Below are 19,594 nucleotides of genomic sequence, written 5' to 3' on the forward strand. Positions count from 1 at the left end.
TTCTTTGGTCCATAAGAAGGGGTTCATTAGACAAGAAATTGTAATGTATCCTTGAGATACAGAAAGCAAGTGAGATGAGGAATGATTTCTTCAACACACAAACATGAGCAACGGAGTATTTGTTGCAAAAGGTGGGAGCGGATCCAAGGCTGTTCTAGGCCCAGACTGGTCAGTGCCCCTGAGTAACAAACAAATGAAGAACCGGATGCACTTCAGGAAGAAACACATTAAACCCAAAGGGAAAGACTGAAATGCAAGAAGGATCGTAAGCAAGAGATTAGTGTTTGTTTTGTATTTTAATTTTAAGATTTATTCACATACTAAAGTTTTTTAATAAGCTAAAACTACACAATTGTTAAATAATAACTTACAAGATGGAAGATAGTGATCAAAGCACCTGGTACTTTTACCAAATCCAGAGGATATGAAAAACATTAGTAAAACTGGTAAGAGATAAGAGAAAAGCAGATAGATGAAACAGGTAAAACAAGCAGCCTTAAGAAGCATGCTGGGAAATTTAGCAGTAGCAGAAATTAAGAAGCCCAAGGTCCAAGTGAGAGTATGAAACAGACAGCCATGATAGAGAAGTGGCAACAACAGCTCAGCAACCAGTAAAAAGGCCAAGCCTAATGACTAGCCTGTTTTTATCAAAGCAGAAACAGACTATAAGTTCGTGTCATTTTGAATTGTAATTATCTCGGCTAAATAAGATTCCTTTTCTTCGCTCTAAAACTTAACCAGGAAATTTTTGGAATAAGCTATATAAAAGGCATTATTAAAATATCCTGTAGTTCAGAGGTCAGTTGACATTTTCTTAAAGGGTCAGGTACCATTTGCAGACCATATGATCTCGCTGTCATATTTTTGCCACTGTGGCTCTAAAGCTGCCATAGACGATACAGAAATGAATGGGTGTGACTGCATTCCAGTGAAAGTTGACTTCCAAAAACAAGCATTCTGGGCCATAGTTTGCTGACCGCTGCTCTAACTCATGATTAATTTGGAATTTATAGTGCACCATTTCACAACTCCAACCCTGAGTGGTAAAAATGATACTTCCTAAGTGATGCAAGATGAGTGTGTATTGTTCTGGATGCTTTCGCTAGACTATGCTTAGTACTTATTTGTTGCAAAGTTAATTAATGTAGCCAAACAAGAGCTTACAGGACAGTGATAAGCTTTCATTGTTCATAACTGAGCTGGTCATCCTGTTAAAATCTCAAATACCTGAAAGATAGCAGTGTTGCAGGAACACATTAATCAGGAAATGGTACTTTTGAACTATGATACTGTCAGCCAGGGGACTGTCATAAGTCCAAACTTTATTTTTCACAGATACATATATAACTTGATATCTTAATCTAGTTTCCATGGTTAAAGAAAGAGTTTTATAAGAGAAATAATGATAGTTTGCCTGTATCATTAATACTCAATGTTACACACTGCGTAATATTACCATTATTATATGTAGTATTAACAGATCAAAATTTCTATACTGTGTTTCCCCAAATATGACCTAGCCAGACAGTCAGCTCTAATGTGTCTTTTGGAGCAAAAATTAATATAAGACTCGTATTATATCACATATCATATCATATCAAAGACCCATCTTACAGTAAAATAAGACCAGGTCTTACATTAATTTTTGCACCAAGAGACGTATTAAAGCTGATTGTCCGACTAGATCTTATTTTGGGGGAAACACAGTATTAATACTTTTCCTTATAAATTATATAATGCCTTATAATTTATATAATTGATAATAATGGATTTAAGAAATCAAGTAGCTAAAAAGAAAAATCAAGTATCTTTGTTCCCTAAACCTACGAAAAACCATTTCTAAATAATCCACTGTAGCATATTTTGGGGCAAGGGGAAATATTTAAATCTTTACGCTTTTTAAAGACATTAAGTTTGCTATAATTTAGAATTTAGACAGATAAACTATGTCATTTAGTCATCTAGTATGTATTCATATTCTGTCCCTTATATGGTAATATACTGCCTTAAAGATAACCACTCAACTTTCTATATAAAAACAATTCTTTTGAATAAAGTTGTACCCCAGAATGAGAGTCAAAATCTCATGAATTAAAAATTTAGTTTTAAAATAGTGTTTTATTCTTAGATTATAAAAATAAACTGACAACATATTTAAATTAGTATAAACTGTCATTTGTTATTAATGAGGTTTAGCATACTAAGCTAATCTGAGAGGGAAAGTCCAAAAGAAACTTTGCTTTCCCTGTTTCATCTATGTCAAAGACTTTATTTCCTTAGGAAATCTACTATAACCTTACAACAACAGGAAAATACATAACCACTGATTATTGTGCAACACTAATTTTAGTGCCTCCTACCTGTTTGACCACTCTGAAGTTAACTGCTGCTTGGAGTAGGATAAATGAGAGGTTTACTCACCTGCCTTCCTTTTATAAAAAGTCAAAACATTTTAATGTCTTAATGTACAATTGCTGTGGGGAGTAAAACATTAGTTTCTAAGAAAATGTAGAAAACCACATCTGATAACACGGATGTTTTCGCTAAATGTGTTATCTGTGCTATATTTTAAAAGGTGGGGTGAGGGGTGGCAGGCAGCCATTTAATGGTAAGACTGAGTACCCCTCTCAGACACCAGCATTATCAAGTCCTCATAGGGTCTGGTGCAAATTGTGCTGCTTGCATTGGGAATCAAATGCGTAACATTTCTGCGGAAGGTAATAGAGCAGGTAGATGCTGTGCTCCTTTCCTCCCTTGACCACATCAAAATCACAGCTAACTTACAGAACAACCACATTGAGAATCACCTGAAGACTCGCAAAACAAATGTCCTATAACTAAGGGTATAAAAAAGAAGCCACAACAAGACCGATGACAGAAAGAGGAGTTCCCATAATGTCTGGCTGTGAAAACCAGCAGTGATGGCATCCAAGTGAGACGGAGGGCTGCTGGAGTCCCAGGCATCCCTCTTGGGCCCGCACACAAACTCGCTCGTTTACAAACTTACTTGCTGTAAGCTTGCAGGGGCAGCAGCTTGAAAAGCACCAGGAACATATGGGGAGGACCTGAATTGACTGGTTCAGGGTAAGGGCTGGAGGGTCAGGGCAGCTCTCTCCAGGGATGGAAAGCATGGACAGGTGCCTTTGCTCCTTTGTTGAGCCTTCCCTGACCTTCCCCACCCCCACCCCCAGCAGGTGCAGGCAGGCACCAAACCTGGCTAACCCCATTCACCGCGCCCCGACCAATTGCACACACGATCGGAGCCACTTCCAGCGGCTCTTCCACACAAGCAGCCTGTCTTGGCTCACTCTGCAGATTTTCCTAAAATCTCTCAAAGGTCCACAAAACCCACACAGCAGTGGCTCACCTCAGCCACACCCTGTACCTCTTTCTAAGCCTCCCCAAGCCTGGCACAAGCAGCAACCAGTCAGAGCTTGCACTGTAACTCCCTTCAGATGGCCCAAGCCTGGCATAGCTGTGGCCAGTGTTAGCTTGGAACGTAGCGTCGCCTAAGCTGCCACAAGCCCAATACAAGTGGTTGCTGGCCTCAGCTCACATCGTGTTGCCCACCAAAAGATCCTAAGCCTAGCACTAGTGGCAGCTGGTCTCAGTTCACAGCATAGCCTCTCCCATGCACCTCTGAGCATAGCACAAGTGGCAACCAACTTCACATCATTTTATTTACTACTAGGTGGCCCTACGCTAGGCACAAACGGGCTGACCTTGACGTGCACCGGAGCCCCTCCTCAGATGCTTCAGAACCAGCATACCCAGTGGCCAGCTTCAGATCATACAAAAGCACCACCCAAGCACCTCCACAAATGGTACATCTAAAGGGTGGACTCAGCTGGCAGCAGAGCTGTGCTGAAGAGACTCCCCCGCTCTGTAAGATCAGCCCCATCACAAGTTTTTCTGCTGTAGTCATGGCCAGCCTGAGGGCCAATCCCACCCACAAATGTGGCATAAGCAATCAAGGCTCAACTACACCAGGTGGGTACACACAACCCACACAAGGGACAGCCCTGGAGCACCTGGCTCAGGTAAACAGGCAGACTGTGCCACTGGGTCCCTACTATATAAAGCCACTCTGCCAAGACTGGGAGACATAGCAGATCAACGTAATACATAGAAAATACAACAGGGAGTCAGCCAAAATGAGCAAATATGTCCCAAATGAAAACAGGAAGGAAAAAAAAAGGCCCACACCAAGACACATCATAATTAAAATGCCAAATGTTAAAGACAAAAAGGGAATCTTAAAAGTAGCAAGAGAAAGGCAGTTACCTACAAGGGAGCTCCCATAAGACTGCCAGCTAATTTCTCAACAGAAACTTTCCAGACCAGAAAGGACTGACACAAAATAGTCAAAATAATGAATAGTAGAGATAGTCAAAATAATGAATAGTAGAGACCTACAACCAAGATTACTCTACCCAGCAAGCCTCTCATTTAGAATTGAAGGAGAGAGAAAGAGCTTCCCAGACAAGAAGAAGCTATGGAGTTCATCACCACTGAGCCAGTACTGTAAGAAATGTTAAAGGGACTTCTTCAAGTAAAAAAAAGATGAAAAGTACAAATTAGGAAAGGAAAAAAAATCTCACTGACAAAGGCAAATACTTAGTAAAACACAGTGGATCAACCAACTATAAAGCCAATACAAAGGTTAAAAGGCAAAAGTAGGAAAACCATGTCTAATTATAATAAAGGGGTACACACATACAAAAGTAAAAAAGAATGACAAAAACATAATGTGAAGGGTGTGAGTAAAAATTGTAGTGATTTTAGAATGTGTTCAAACTCAAGTGAACATCAATTTAAAATAGACTGCTATAAACATAGATATATATGAAGCACATGGTACCCACAAACCAAAAATTTACAAGTTATATAAGAAATGAAGAGAAAGCAATCCAAATGCAACACTATAGAAAGTCATCAACATGTAAGAGTAGAGAATAAGAAACAGAACTACAAAAGTAATCAGAAAACAATTAATGGCAATAACTACATACCTGTCAATAATTACTTTGAATGTAAATGGACTAAATGCTCCAAAAGACATAGGGTGGATAAATGGATTAAAAAACAAGACCCATACATTTGCTGCCTACAGCAAACCAACAAACACAGACTGAAAGTAACGGGATAGAAAAAGATACTTCATGCAAATGGAAACAACAACAAAAACTGGAGTAGCAATACTTATACCAGACAAAATAGCCTTTAAAGTAAGGGCTGTAACAAGAGACAAGGACATTTCATGATAAGGGATCAATCCAACTAGAGGATATATCTCTCATAAACATACACCCAACATAGGAGCACCTAAATATATAAAGCAAATATTGACAGACATAAAGGGAGGATTGACAGTAAAATAATAATAGTAGGGGACTTGTAACATCCCAGTGACATCAATGGATAGATCATCCAGACAGAAAATCAACAAGGAAACAGTGGCCTTAAGTGACACATTCGACCAGATGGACTTGATATTTTCAGGACATTTCACCCAAAAAGCATTAGAATATACATTCTTTTCAAGTACATGTGGAACATTTTCCATCATAGACCACGTGTTAGGTCACAAAACATGTCTCAAATATAAGAAGATTGAAATCATACCAGGCATCTTCTCTGATCATAATGCTGTGAAACAATTACAAAAAGAAAACTGAAACACTCTAACATGATACTAAACAGTGAATGGGTTAACAGTGAGATCAAGGAAGAAATCAAGATTCCTTGAGACAAATGCAGGTGAAAACACAATGACCCAATGTCTGTGGGACACAGCCAGAGCAGTTCTAAGAGCAACACAGGCTTACCTCAAAAAACTAAAAAAAATCTTAAACAATCTAACCTTATGCCGAAAGGAACTCGAAAAAGAAGAACAAAAAAAACCCAAAGTGAGTAGAAGGAAATAAAGATCAGAGGAGAAATAAAATAGTTTTTAAAAAACAGTACAAACGATTAATGAAACCAAGAGCTGGTTCTTTGAAAAGAATAAAATTGATAAATCTTTAGCCAGACTCATCAAGAAAACAAGAGAACCCAAATAAAATCACAAATGAAAGAGAAGAAATGAAAACCAACACCACAGAGGCTTATGAGGAAATACTATGAACCATTACATGCCAACAAAATGGACAACCTGGAAGAATTGATAAATTCCTAGAAACATAAATCTTCCAAGACTGAATAAGGAAAAAGCAAATTCTGAACAGACCAACAACTGCTAACGAAATCAAATCAGTTATCAGAAAACTCCCAGTAAACAGAAATTGGGGACCAAATGGCTCCATAGGTCAATTTTACCAAACAAGAATCAACACCTATCTTTCTCAAACCCTTCCAAAAATTGAAGAAGAGGAAAGGCCCCCAAACTCATTTGACAAGACCAGCATTACCCTGACACCAAAACAAAACAGAGACACTACAAAAAAAAAAAAAAAATCATAGGACAGTATCCCTGATGAACATAGATGCAAAAATCCTCAACAGAATTTTAGCACACTGAATTCAGCAATACACTAAAAAGATTGTATATCATGATCAAATGCCAGAATTGATGTAGCTACAAAATTTACTACCTACACAACTGAAGAAACCAACTGTTACAATGTTTTGATACGTATCACAAATCTCACACACAAATATGCCCATTGTGTTGGGAATTTAGATCTGGAGTGCTTCATTAGGTAGTTTTTGTTAGCAATGTATACCATGTGCTGTGCCCCCACCCCCAACCCCCAATTTTGTTCTCATTTCTGCTTAATAGCTTTTTGGCTTTGAGCAAGTTCTATAACATGTAAGCCTTAACTGTCTCTTCTGCCTGTGAGGCCAGTGCTTACCACATGGAGTTGATAAGAGGATGAAATAGCTCACAGTTAAAAACATTTTTTGTGCACAAGCCCTGTTTTAAGTGCTTTGCATTTATTGACTCATTTACTCATCCCAGTAATCCTCTGAAGTGGGTATGTTTGTATTTCCCATTTTTCCATTGGGTAAACCGATGCATGGAGTGGTTAGGAAACTTGCCTATTACCATACAGCTACTAAGAAGGAAAGTTGGAATTAAATTCAATCACTTTGGTTCCAGAACCTGTGTAACTACAGCCTGTCAATGTAGTGAAATGAGATAATGTATACAAGTCATTTGCTGCAGTACTGATCTCATCATAAATGCTCAATAAATACTAAGACCAGTTAGGACGGAAGCAGGTAACTTTGATATATTTCTCAGAAAACGGAAGACTTGCTCCAAGAATGAGGGTTCTCTGGAAAATAAGTTTTATGAAAATAACTGTTTCAAATGTATTAATAGACGTTTTCATCTAAAACTTATGACGTACTACCTCATTATAATAGCTCAATATCTGCATGTCTTTGGAGAGAATTAATTTGAAGGTTCATTTATACTTTATCTCACCCCCTTATTTCCATGATGAGGTTTTCTCTGAAACGTTGCAATGATCTTTCTATTATATGACTGCAGTAGAGATATTTAAATCGTTTTTTCACAAGAAGTAACACACGAACAAATCCAAGACCATTACATATACTCAATTAAAAATGAACTATAGTCACTATATCCAAATAAGAAATAAAATAAAAAGAAATGCAGACTGTCTCATTGCTCTTGTGTGGGGGTCTTCATTTGTTAGTTTCTATTAATGTGAATAAGTTAGAGTGGTTTCCTGCCTTTTAAAAGTTAATTGAGGTTTAGAAAAATTTTTCAATGAAAGACATTAAAACAGCAACACTGAGCCACCAGGTAAGTAAAAGTTCTCAGCAAATGTTGCTCATAGATGTCATTCCCCAGTGTTCAGTTAGCATTTTGCAGAGGCAAAGGGGCAGAAAGGGGAGCGTGGCATGAAAGTTAGAAAAGCGAGATTTAAGGCCTACAACTTGATAGCCAGTCAGTCATTTGACATCTGAACTCAGAGGGATTAACAGTATTGCCATCTCAGGATTATTCTGAGAATGAAAGAAGATAATGGTCTGTCCCTGTTTTTAGTACTTAACCACAGTGAATTACACATATTTGTGTATGTGGGATTCTTTCCTTTGTCCCCTCTAGATTGTGAAAATATGCAGAGAACCAGTCTCATTCTCCTTACTGCACTTGAATAGGAGTTGACAAACATTTTTTGAGAAGGACCGAAGAATATGTAGGCTTCACAGGCCATATGGTCTCTGTTACAACTGCTCATCTCTGAGGTTGCACAAAAGCAGTGGTAAACATGGCTGTGTTCCGAACACTTTATTTACCAAAACTATGTCTGGCACTTAATAGAAACACGATAGATATTTGCTGAATTGACTTATGAATTGGAGGTCTGTGAAAATGTTCTTTAGCTTGAAAAATACCCAACAGATGACAAGGTTCTTCATTTTCTAAGAGGCACCAAAAAGTTGAGAAGACCTAAAGGTAATAAATTCCAGAATCTGGGTCTCATCTTAACATTTTAGAGGAAAAAACCACAGGTAATTTTTAACTAAGGATAGCATAGAACACAAGATTTGGAGTCAAGTCTCTAGTTTCTATTTGCTGACTGACTTTGGGCAAATTTCTTAACTTCTCTGAGCTTAAGAATCTCTGTAAAATAGAAATAACCTACTTCACAGGGCTGCTGTAATGATAAAATGAGATGGTGTATCTGCAGTATTACGTTAAAAATTCAAAACTGCTACAAAAATGTAAGGAACATAGAACATTCACTGTGTTGAGTATTGTATTATTAGATGCTATAAGTATCCAGAAATTCTTTACTATGGCTCCTGTATCAATATGTAAATTAAGTATGAAATTAAATATACTGTGAAATCCTGCACTGGTAAATAAAATTATACAGTATGTGTAACTGTAGGTATTTGAATAATTTTAAATTTCACTGTTCTTAGCAGACTCCAAAATTGATTTATATCACTTCTATGGTAGTGGTGATATTTGAGTATATAAACAGTTGAAACTTCTCGGGTTCTGAACATTTTATACTATTATGGAACTATAAACAAATGCCGCAGATCATGAATTAATGGCGTTTTCTTGTGAACAATTTCTCAGAACTTCTAAAATGCATATGAATTGATTTCTAAATATTTTGCAGTATTCTTTCTAATACGGTGGTACATCTAAATGTTCATTTGCACTGTGACCAGATATGAAATTTTTTTTCATCTATTTTACAAATATTTGTTCAGTGTCTGCTGTATACTGGGCATTATCCTACAGTGTTTCCCCGAAAATAAGCCCTAGCATGGTTTTTTAGGATGACTTCCACTGAACATAAGCCCTAATGCATCTTCTGGAGCAAAAATTAAAATAAGACCCAGTCTTATTTTCGGGAAACACGGTAGGTCTTAAAGGTACAGAGATGAATATAACAAAGCCCCCGCCCTCAGGGAGCTCAGCCTAATTTTAGGGGACAGGTCTGTTAAGAGATCATTACAGACTGGTGAAGTGTGATAAGAGAAATAGAGTTCAGCTGTTACAAAAGCTCCTACAGTGATTTAAACAGGAAAGTGGCTTACAAGGCTGAGCAACTGGCTACAGTTCTCCCCCATTTCCCCAATCCTTATGGTCACAAGATGACTGCTGAACTTCCAGGCATTGTGTCTGTGTTTGGGGCAGGCAGGAAGAAAGGAAAAGAGCTAAGGACTCTCTCCTCCTGGGCTGTATTGGAAAAGGAAAGCCCTCTCCGGAAGATGGCCATCTGTAGCTTTAAGGGAATCTGGGGATTCAATTTCTGATTTTCCACCTGGGTAGTAGAGGAAAGTAGAGATGGGTGCACTGGACATTGGGTGAGCCAGGCTAGTGTCTCCCTTAAAGTATGACCAGCAACATACCAGGAGCACACAGGAGAAGGGGGAGCCATCTGCCTGGGAGATTCCAGAAGGCTGTCACAGAGAATGTAACCATTGAAGAAGAGTTCATTGGGTGCTTAAAGGGAGAGGACAAAGAATTTCTTTGTTGCTTTACATCTTAAGAGTTTTTAAGAGACATTTAATACCAGATAAAAGGAAGTACACTCATTCAGGCATTCATTTGTGTTTGATTCTAACCTGCTTTCTTTCCAAAAGTGAATTGACTATTTCAAACCATGATTGCAGAATGTTTATTTCCAAGGTGATGGTGCTATTCTAACTGTAAAAGAGTGTCTAGCACCAGATGTAGAAACATCCACCAAGACATTTTCTGCGTCTGTGTGTGTGTGTGTGTGTGTGTGTGTGTGCATATATCCAACTACTAATTTAATTGAATTTATAAATTTTGCATTGAAACAAAGCTGCTTGGTATACTGACAATTTTTATAAATCAGCATCTTCACCACAAAAGCCTTTTGTCAAGGTAATGTCAGATAACCTCAGTACAAGTGGCAGTGGAGAGAGCTGTGCAGGAGGAAAGAGGCAGGCTAGACAGACAGAATTTGGAGATAATACTGTCTGTCATTAGAGTTAAGGCTATAATGAGTTAGGAATAAGACGGTCATCACTGTTCAAATACCATAAATACTGATTGAACTTGGCATTGAGTTGACATTAGTGACTTATTCCAAAGTATTTTCAGGACAGTATAGGTTAGGCTGCAAATTGTCTTCCATGTCCATTTTTCACTCTTCCTTTTAGGAAGAGAACCCCATGTTGTAGTTCGGCACACAGCAGCCTTGGTGGTCCTTGTAGTGGGTATGGCTGTGTGTCTAAGTTTGGGCTGACGGGATATGCACAAATGACACGTGCCACTTCCAGCTCATCACCTAAAATGTGAGGCCACTTGCTGTGGACTTTTTTCCCACACCCAGCAGACTGGAAGCAGATGTGATGAGCTAGCTTCAGCCGGATGGATGACAGCAGTAACATAGCAGATCCTTAAAGAACCTTACAGGACAGAGCCACCCTACCAACCCTGACACACAGCACTAGACCACTTTATGAGAGAAATAATGAATTCTGTAAAGTTGCAGGATACAAAGTCCATATGCAGAAATCAGTTGTTTCTTTACACTATTAACAAACTACCAGAAAGAGAAACTTTAAAAATAATCCCATTTACACTTGAATCAAAAAAAAAAATAAAATACCTAGGAATAAATTGAACCAAAGGGATGAGTCCTGTACTCTGGAAACTATAAGCCATTGGTGAAAGATACTGAAGACACAAGTCAATGGAAAGATATTCCATACTTGTGGATTGGAAGAATACTGTTTAAAATGTTGTATTGCCCAAAGCAAGGTTCAGTGCAATTCCTATCAAAATTCCATTGGCTTTTTTCACAGAAATGAACAGTCCCAAAATTGGCATCAAATCATAAAAGACCTCAATTAGCCAAAGCAATCTTGAGAAACAACAACAAAGCTGGAGGCATCACACTTCTTAATTTCAAACTAGATTACAAAGCTATAGGAATCAAAACAGTATGGTATTGACATGAAAAACCAGACACATAGAGCAATAGAACAGAATAGAGAGCCCAGAAATAAACCTGCACATATATAGTCAGTTAATTTAGGACAAAGCAGCCAAGAATATACAATGGAGAAAGGACAGTCTCTTCAAAAAAGACTAAAACCAGACCACTACCTTAACACTATACACAAAAATCAACTTAAAATGGCTTAAAGACTTGAACCTAACACCTGAAACGATAAAAATCCTAGAGGAAAACAGCAGGTAAGCTCTTTGACATTGGTTAAGAGCTATGAAAAGCAACAATAACAAATGATTAAATATGGTTTCCTTATCCCTATGACGCCAGATATAGTTCTCCCATAACTGCATCAAGTACCAAAAAATCATTTTCACTTAATATTCTTATCCACATTGACAAAATTGTTTCGTCTTTTTTTAGAAGAACTGGTTTGACTTTGTTAAAATTTATTTTTAAATATTCTTTTGATGCTATTATAAATGGAATTGTTTTCTTAGTTTTGTTTTTGAAATTTGATTACACCTCTTATTATGAAACGTCCCTCTTTGTTTATTGTAATAGTTCTTTGTCCTAAAGTTTTGTCTGATGTATGGTCACTGTAGTTTTCTTATTAGTTATTTTTAAAATGCATATATATATACATATTTAGAACAAAAGAGTAGACAAACACTGAAGTGTTAATAGCTGCATCTGGCTTATAGAATTAGGAGTTTTGTGTTTTTTCTCTGTATTCTGAGTTCTATGACGACTTTGATTTATAATTAGAGAAAAGATCGTATAAATTTAAAAAATATTTTGTAAGCTAGATTTTTGGGGTTGCAGATAGTAGAAATTCATTCTAACAAGTAGAAAGAATTTTGAAGATATTGGATCAGTCATGGAACCAACAGGAAAGCTGGAGGACGAGGCTGAGAGGAGGCCACAGCTGTGGCAGGCGTAGGACTAGACAGCAGAAACTTCCCAACTGTCTCCTCTGGGTGGTGCCGCAGAAATAAGTAAATGAGCTCTAGCTTCCTGTTCCCTCCTCTCATCTCTCCAATCAAAATTCAAAATCCAGAAGTGAGCATTCTGCTTGAATCGAATAAATCTTTGGCACTTGGCAAGGAAAGTATGTTATACCTTGAGTTATAGTCTCAGGACTCCACAATGGGGACAAATGAGTCCCCAAAATGAAATTAGGATGCTGTTATCAAAAGAAGGGTAGTAATAAACTCTGGCAGCTAAAAAAAAAAAAAAGCAACAGATTTTCACTATAATATTTAACTTTGTGTTAATGTATAATTATAGTTTACAATGCTAGTCATAAAAGCTGTTTCGAAATGATAAATAATTTATTTGAATGCATCAATCCCAATTATTGTCGCTTAACCTATGTTGGAGGATTTACCACGTTGAAGTTCTCACAGATTTCTGTCCCATTTAACTTAGTTCTATGTATTCCATAAAGCAGTTAAATTAAATTAGAAAATGAGGAAAACAGAGTTATAGTCATACTGAAGAGGACTTTGTGATTCCTAGAATCTGTCGTCTTTTCCTTACTGGTTTACCTAATCAGCTTACTCATCGAGAGTCAGTTCAAGCATTCCCTCATCCAGAAAGACTTTTTCTTACACCTCCTACCACGTCCCATGCTGCTGTACGGGCCTCTGAGCATTGTGCATAACTGTTACTGTTCCCATCCCCTGATTCATATGAGTTGATTTGTCTGCCTCCCACACCAGCCCGACTGGCAGACTAGCTTGTTTTGGTTGGTTTTCCAGCCCCTTACACAATGTCTACACATCACACATTCAGTAAATACTTGAATGATTGGATGGATTTGCCAGAGAAAAGGGGGTAAGGCATTCCATACGGAAGCCGGCATGGCACATGGTATGTTCAGGAATGATGAGAAATTCCACAGGATTAGAGCATAGAAAGATGAATGGGAAGAGAGACTGGTGAGTTTGGCTCGAGTTGGTCTCTGAAGGACCACCTGTGCCAAGTTTAGACCATTTAGTGTGCCTTAGGAAAAGAAGAATGACAGATTCAGCAAGGGGAGGAGGCGTCCCTAGAGGCTATTTGGGGACTAAATGTTGGTTGGGCTGGAGCTGGCAAAGAGAACCCTCAGCTGGGGGTACATTGCTGTCCCGGAGTTCAGACCTGCTTTGGGAGTGAGGTCACCGCCATGCAGTAGGCACTTTTCTAGGTCCTGGGGACACCGGTCAACAATGCAGACGAGATTCCTACTCCCTTGGGGCTTTTATTCTAGTAAGAGAAGACAGGCAAAAACAGTAGGTGGACACAAACATGTCCACATTCTGAAACCTGAAACACCATGTTGCAAGTAAAAGTTTCCAGAACAGCGCTCCAGGTGAGACTGGAGAGGATTTCCCCAGAGTGTCGCCCACGTCCCAGTCGTTCACTGCAAGTGTTTATAAGTATAATGACCTGTATTACACATATTCTTTAGGAATTGGTCTAAAAGTTTTGTAAGCTCTGGATTTTACAAATATGTGTGTAATACTTATGCACTCTCTAAGAAGGGTTGAAAAGAAGAAAAAATAATAATTGTGTCACCGTACTACTTTTTTAGCAAAAGCGATTTTCCTCTTTTATACCCTATAGTGGGATATTTCTAAAAGCTTAATTGGGTACGTTTATGATAGTACGAGTATGCCATGGTCTATGTTATTGGCAGGTTGTGTGTGTAGTTTACAGTTTCTGGTGCCTGAAAAATAATCTGGCAATTTCATAATTCATAACCTTGCCAACTATTCGGGGTTTTGTTCTTCAATACAATAAAACTGTTTAAGGAATTTTTAATTCTTGATGTAAACTTGAGCCGATGCCGAGTCATCTGGTCTTTGGTTCTCTCCTCTCAGTTGTGGGCTCGTTTCATGATAAAGGCCTTTGCGCTCCTTTCCAGGGTGCTGACAAGACTGTGAAAGGTCCCGATGGACTGACGGCCTTTGAAGCCACTGACAACCAGGCAATCAAAGCTCTTCTTCAGTGATGGACGGACGGGCTGTCAGCTCCGGAAGAATGACTCTCCTGTGGCCTCACACTGCTGCCTGTCTGTCTGTCACTCTCTATCTGCCAGCTTCTTCAGCTAAATACTCTAAGAGGGGTGAGGGGAGAGAGAAATTCATAAATCAAACTACCAGAAAACAAACAAACAAACCCCAGTGTTTTGGAGGAGGGGGAAACACACCATGGTCAGGTTTCACTAGGATTCCTGATCAAGTCAGTCTCTGTTCCATTTCCAATAAAATACGCAGTTTATACCCAAGGGAGAGCAAGGACAAAACATACCGGTACCATTTGACCTTTTCAGCTCCCTAGCCCATGATTAATAGATTGTGTCGAGGGTCTGATTCTCCAAAGGCCAACTCTGCATACTTGGCAGCCCTACCTGTGCAAGCAGTAGTGGCTGCTGCGATGGAACTTAGGGTGCCGAGATAAGCAATTAGCTATAGCCTTCTGCCTTAAGACGCACTCTGTGGGGATCTGGTGGAGGTAAGAGCGCCGCCTGTGGCTGGTGACCAAACCTTCCCTCGGTGACTTCCAGCTTCAGGCGAAAGAAAGCTCAGTTAAGGCGAGGGGGTGGGGGGGGCACACTCCTAAATTGCTGGGTGACTGAACCTCGGATTTCTTCTCCCCTTCACCTGCATTTCATGCATCTTTAGGTAAGACTGACTAGTTTTATTTATAAAATCTTAAATTTTGAAAGTCTAAAGGAGAAATCATTCCAGTATGCATATTTTTCTTTCTCCTCTAGATTCACACATTTATATAACATAGAAACACTTTCCAATTCCTGCTGGTAGTAAAAGGGGATTTAAAAATAGAATCATAGCCATAAGCCTGTTAGTATCATATAAAGAGAGGGCAGTTGTCTTAGTACCTCTGGAGTTGCTTCATTTGCTATTTGAATGGATTGGCCTTGGTTATGTTTGGAGAACCAAGGAACATTGTTTCGAATGCCTCTCTCAGATTCAGCTTGGATGCTGATTACTTACTGCACCAAAGCAATCGCTGGGGTGAGATTTGCTACTTGGACAAATTTAACCCATCCCTTCAAAAATACACTTGTTATCAGGTTTCCCTGAGTTGATCAACTTCTGCTGAACATATGCCAACCCACTTGCATAGTATATTTTTGTTTCTTTCCTAACTCATGTATTGCATAAAGTGTGACACCTTCAAAACAAATTCTGTGTCCTTAAAATACACTGCCCTAAAATGGTGTTCTTATGACCTGCAGAAAATATTTAAACACATTTTCAAATGCATATGTCATGAGCAGTATGACTAATTAAAACATGCACCCTTAAATTTTGCTATCTTGCATTTAAAAAGACTTAAGATTCTTTTGACTTGCCATCCATATAAGCTTACTAAAAATATTAAGCTTTTTTTCTTAGCCACGTCATGCAATAATTGAATGTACCTCAAATTTTTAAAAAGGGGGGAGGGTGGGTTTAGGGACTTGTATTCAGATTATGACTGATAACGAATTAATGATTTTTTTTTAAGGCAATGTAGCATTCGACAGCAGAGTTAAACTAGTATCAAGAACAGTCAGCGTGGCTAATAACAAATCTTACTCATCAGTTGCTGGTCGGTTGGTTTGTTTGTGTGTGTGTGTGTGTGTGTGTGTGTGTGTGTCCGTCCATGTCCCCGTGAACCCTTTTTTTATCCTGTGGTTTTTTCAATTACAAGTAATCCTGTAATTTTTCTGCATCCAAGAAAACAAAATGATGGTTTAAATACTTTGATATATTTGGCTAATTCTGCTGCCTTAGTGCAGCCTGTAGAGTTGGATGAAAAGTCAGTAATCAGTACTTTATTACATCGCTGAGTAAAACTCAGAACTATGCTCACTGAAGATGGAGGGCACTCTAGCTGTCTTTTAACTATCAACGTAGTGATGACAAGGTGTTTTGATATCTTTGTTTCCACTTGTCAGCACAATGCCATCTTAAAGGCTTGGATTTTTACCTTTACATTCTAAGTGTTTTGTTGTACTTGGCTGTTGCAGAGAGTGTGCTGTCCTGTCATTCCTAAACCTGGTCTGCTTTCTCCAGTCACCTGGCACAGAAACCAGGTGATGTGTTTTGTACAGTAGTTGATCCTGATGTTTCTTGTCATGCAGCAGAGGCTCCTTCGCCTTTCTTCTTTCTCAGCCATTTTGTAAACCCCATAATTATGAAGAGGTTGCTTGAGAAAATAACATATAAACATAGAATAGACTGACCAAGATGGTTTACAATTTCTTCTTTTTTTAACTAGTTTATTTATAATGTATTTCTGAACCACTTGGTAGAAAAATTCACAACACTTTAAATGTTCATATTTTAAGTAAAGGAAGCTAAAATCATGTCTGCTTTTTGGTACTACATGCATTAGTGAAAGGTTAAGTATTGTTCTCCACTGAAGTAATATTTAACATCTCAGCAGAAACCCTGCATGTTCTGTAGTTTTGTACTCAGTCATTTCGTATGCACTATAGCAAGTCAAAACAGGTGGTTTGCCTGCTTGCATCTGTATACTAACCAGTTCCCCGTTGCAGTTTCAGACTGGTAACTATAGACTCGTAGTTCAAGTACAGCACCTAAGTATACCCAAGTAGTTCTACGGTAGCTCACCTTCTAAACCCAGTGGGGCATGAAGGAGAGAGAGGTAGGCAGGGGTAGTGTGTGGAAGCTGCAAGCCAGCGGGCCCTTTATTCATTGATTTCTTTCTTCCAGATAATGGATTTTAAATCTGTATGTGCTTATTTGATTTTTTTCCCCTAAAACTTCAACCGAGCTGCTGTTTTCTTCCATGCAATATTGTATGCTCGACTGTAGAAGAAGCTGGTGAGAGTGCCCTCCTACATAAGCAATTGCAGTGTTTTGCATGCAAAACTTAAAAAATTTAAATTGTCCTGATTCTATTTTGTAAATGGAGAAACAATCATATCTTTCTAAGCAGTAATGGAGGAAGACTAGTGCTTTGTGCATTTTGATATATTTGAGGTCATTTTTTTCCACAATGTAATACTTTTGACACAATTGGGTTTCTCATATTATCCTAGTTCATGTACATCAGAATGCTAAATAATACTGTGTTTAAGTTTTGTGTTGCAAGAATAAATGGAATAAACTTGAATTGTGCTACAGCTAATGTGTTAGCAGCAATTTTCTCCCTTGGTTACTATCACCTTCCTTTTCAAATCTTCCTACAACTGAACCAGTACTTTGATTGACTCAAACTTTTCATTAACCTATATTTTCTCCCTGTGTCCCACTTCTGGGAAAATATAAGTGGAAAGAAAATAAGCCATAGAAATGACTGAATTGAAATAAACTACACCTGATTGGGATGCATTCCTTTTGTGACAGTCTCCTGCTCCAAATTGTTTTGCTGTAAATGTGCTAGGAGCAAGGTGTAGCCAGCACTTCCTGGATAATCAGGACCTAAATATATAGGTGTTTAAGAAAATAAGGCCATGCTTAGAGCTTCGGCCCTCTCGTGCTCATTTAAGTTGCCGCTGGTTCCTAGGAGGGTCTACTTTTTTCCAAACTTACTTGACCATGAGCGCTTTTTTAGGGTGTACTTTTCAGGACAAATGTTCCGATTTAACATTAAATCACTTTGAACCTCAAAGCTGAACAAGATTGTAAAATTAGTTTGAGTCTGTTGTCATCTTTTTACACTCTATGACTATTGTATAGTTCACTTTTGAAATGGTCCATTCATAATAGAAAAAGTATATACAGATGCTAAAATACACCAAAAGCTATTTTTCGGAACATTCATGTTGCCTACCGAAGTATAAATGTGGGGTAGCATGTGTGGCTGTAGGTAGGCTTACAAGCAATGAAGTTCTCGTTTTAAGAGTTAGGGTCTATAGAAGTATTTAAGTCTGGCTACATATGTTTCAAAGGGGACAGAGCCCCTTATACAATAATTGAAGAGCAAACCAGTGTGTCCATGAAGGGCACACATGCAGAGGAAAGAGATCTCCGGGTGAATTACTGTGAAATTCTTTTGTGATTAGAGAGCAGCTATCACAGGGTGTTCACACAGCACACTATATAAGAATGTGACGAGATTTGCCTCTTTCTGCACGACCAGTGATTCTCAAAAGGTGATCCCTGGACTAGCAACATCACCAAAATCTGGAAAACTTGATAGAAATGTGCAGCCCGGTGGGCACTAACTAGGCTAATCGGGGTGATCGCTGCATAAATTGCATAAATGTCTAATCACCATGCTGTATGCCTGAAACTAATAGAAAATAATACCGAGTGTCAACTGTAACTGAAAAAGAAAAAAATGTCCAGCCTTGGCTGACCGAATCCATCTTGGGCTGGGCCTGGCAACCTGGCTGTAATGAGCCTTGCAGGTGATTATTCTGAGACACGCTCAAGCTTGAGGACCAGTGTACAAGACCATAAAGAGAGGAGGAAACAGTCTAAGAACCTGTAAGTAGGATGCCATCGAGGCTGGCTTCCTGGAGAGAGATGGAAATAAATGGAAGCCTTTAACACCGGAGACATGTAAGGCTGGTCAAATTCTGAAGCTTGGGACACCCAAGAAAAATCTTAAGATGATCTTCAAAGTTATGTTCGGGGCAAAAAAAGTCAGGGTAAGATGTCACAGTGGCTCCAAAGACATAACACTAGCAAGAACGACCATTCTTTCTCCTAGTTCATTATTATAAGGTTTTCCCCCGAAGGATGTCCTCTCCATTGCTATGGACAATGTATCCATAGTCCCAGAAGCCCGGGGGTACAGTCCCCACAGCTGAACTGCTGAGACTTAAGCCCTGCCAAGTCCTTTACTTGAATTCCAAAGGATATTTTTCTTCAAGGCTTTTTATTTCATTGAAATATAATTACTGATGGAGAATAAAATTTATCAGCAACTTCACTTGCACCTGACACATGGTAGACATTCACTGTATTTGTTCTGAACTAACATCAAACCATGATACAGTCAAATGAGAGAGAAGCTTTGTTTCAGTAAATCCTCACTAAACGATACTGGTTGTTAGAACCATGGGCCTACACGTAAACGTCATTATACCCAAATTGCCTCATGAGTATCACGGACGTTGCAAACTCAAATCAATGAAGTAAAGACAAATAGCGCAGAGTCCCAAGGATTCATTGAGGAAATGCTGACCATGG

General features: G+C 38.7%; 1 protein-coding gene across 1 annotated transcript in view; it reads left to right on the top strand.

The window, feature by feature from the left end:
- The window catches only part of MTPN (myotrophin), a 53,609-nt gene extending 36,032 nt beyond the window's left edge, over positions 1 to 17,577 (top strand). Inside the window, exon 4 of the mRNA XM_033098935.1 lies at positions 14,341 to 17,577. Within this exon, the coding sequence (XP_032954826.1) occupies positions 14,341 to 14,427 (87 nt within the window). The 3' untranslated portion in view covers positions 14,428 to 17,577. The remainder of the gene's footprint in view (positions 1 to 14,340) is intronic.
- The last annotated feature ends 2,017 nt before the right edge of the window (positions 17,578 to 19,594 follow it).

This window comes from Rhinolophus ferrumequinum, chromosome 26 (assembly GCF_004115265.2).
Source record: "Rhinolophus ferrumequinum isolate MPI-CBG mRhiFer1 chromosome 26, mRhiFer1_v1.p, whole genome shotgun sequence".
NCBI lineage: Eukaryota > Metazoa > Chordata > Mammalia > Chiroptera > Rhinolophidae > Rhinolophus > Rhinolophus ferrumequinum.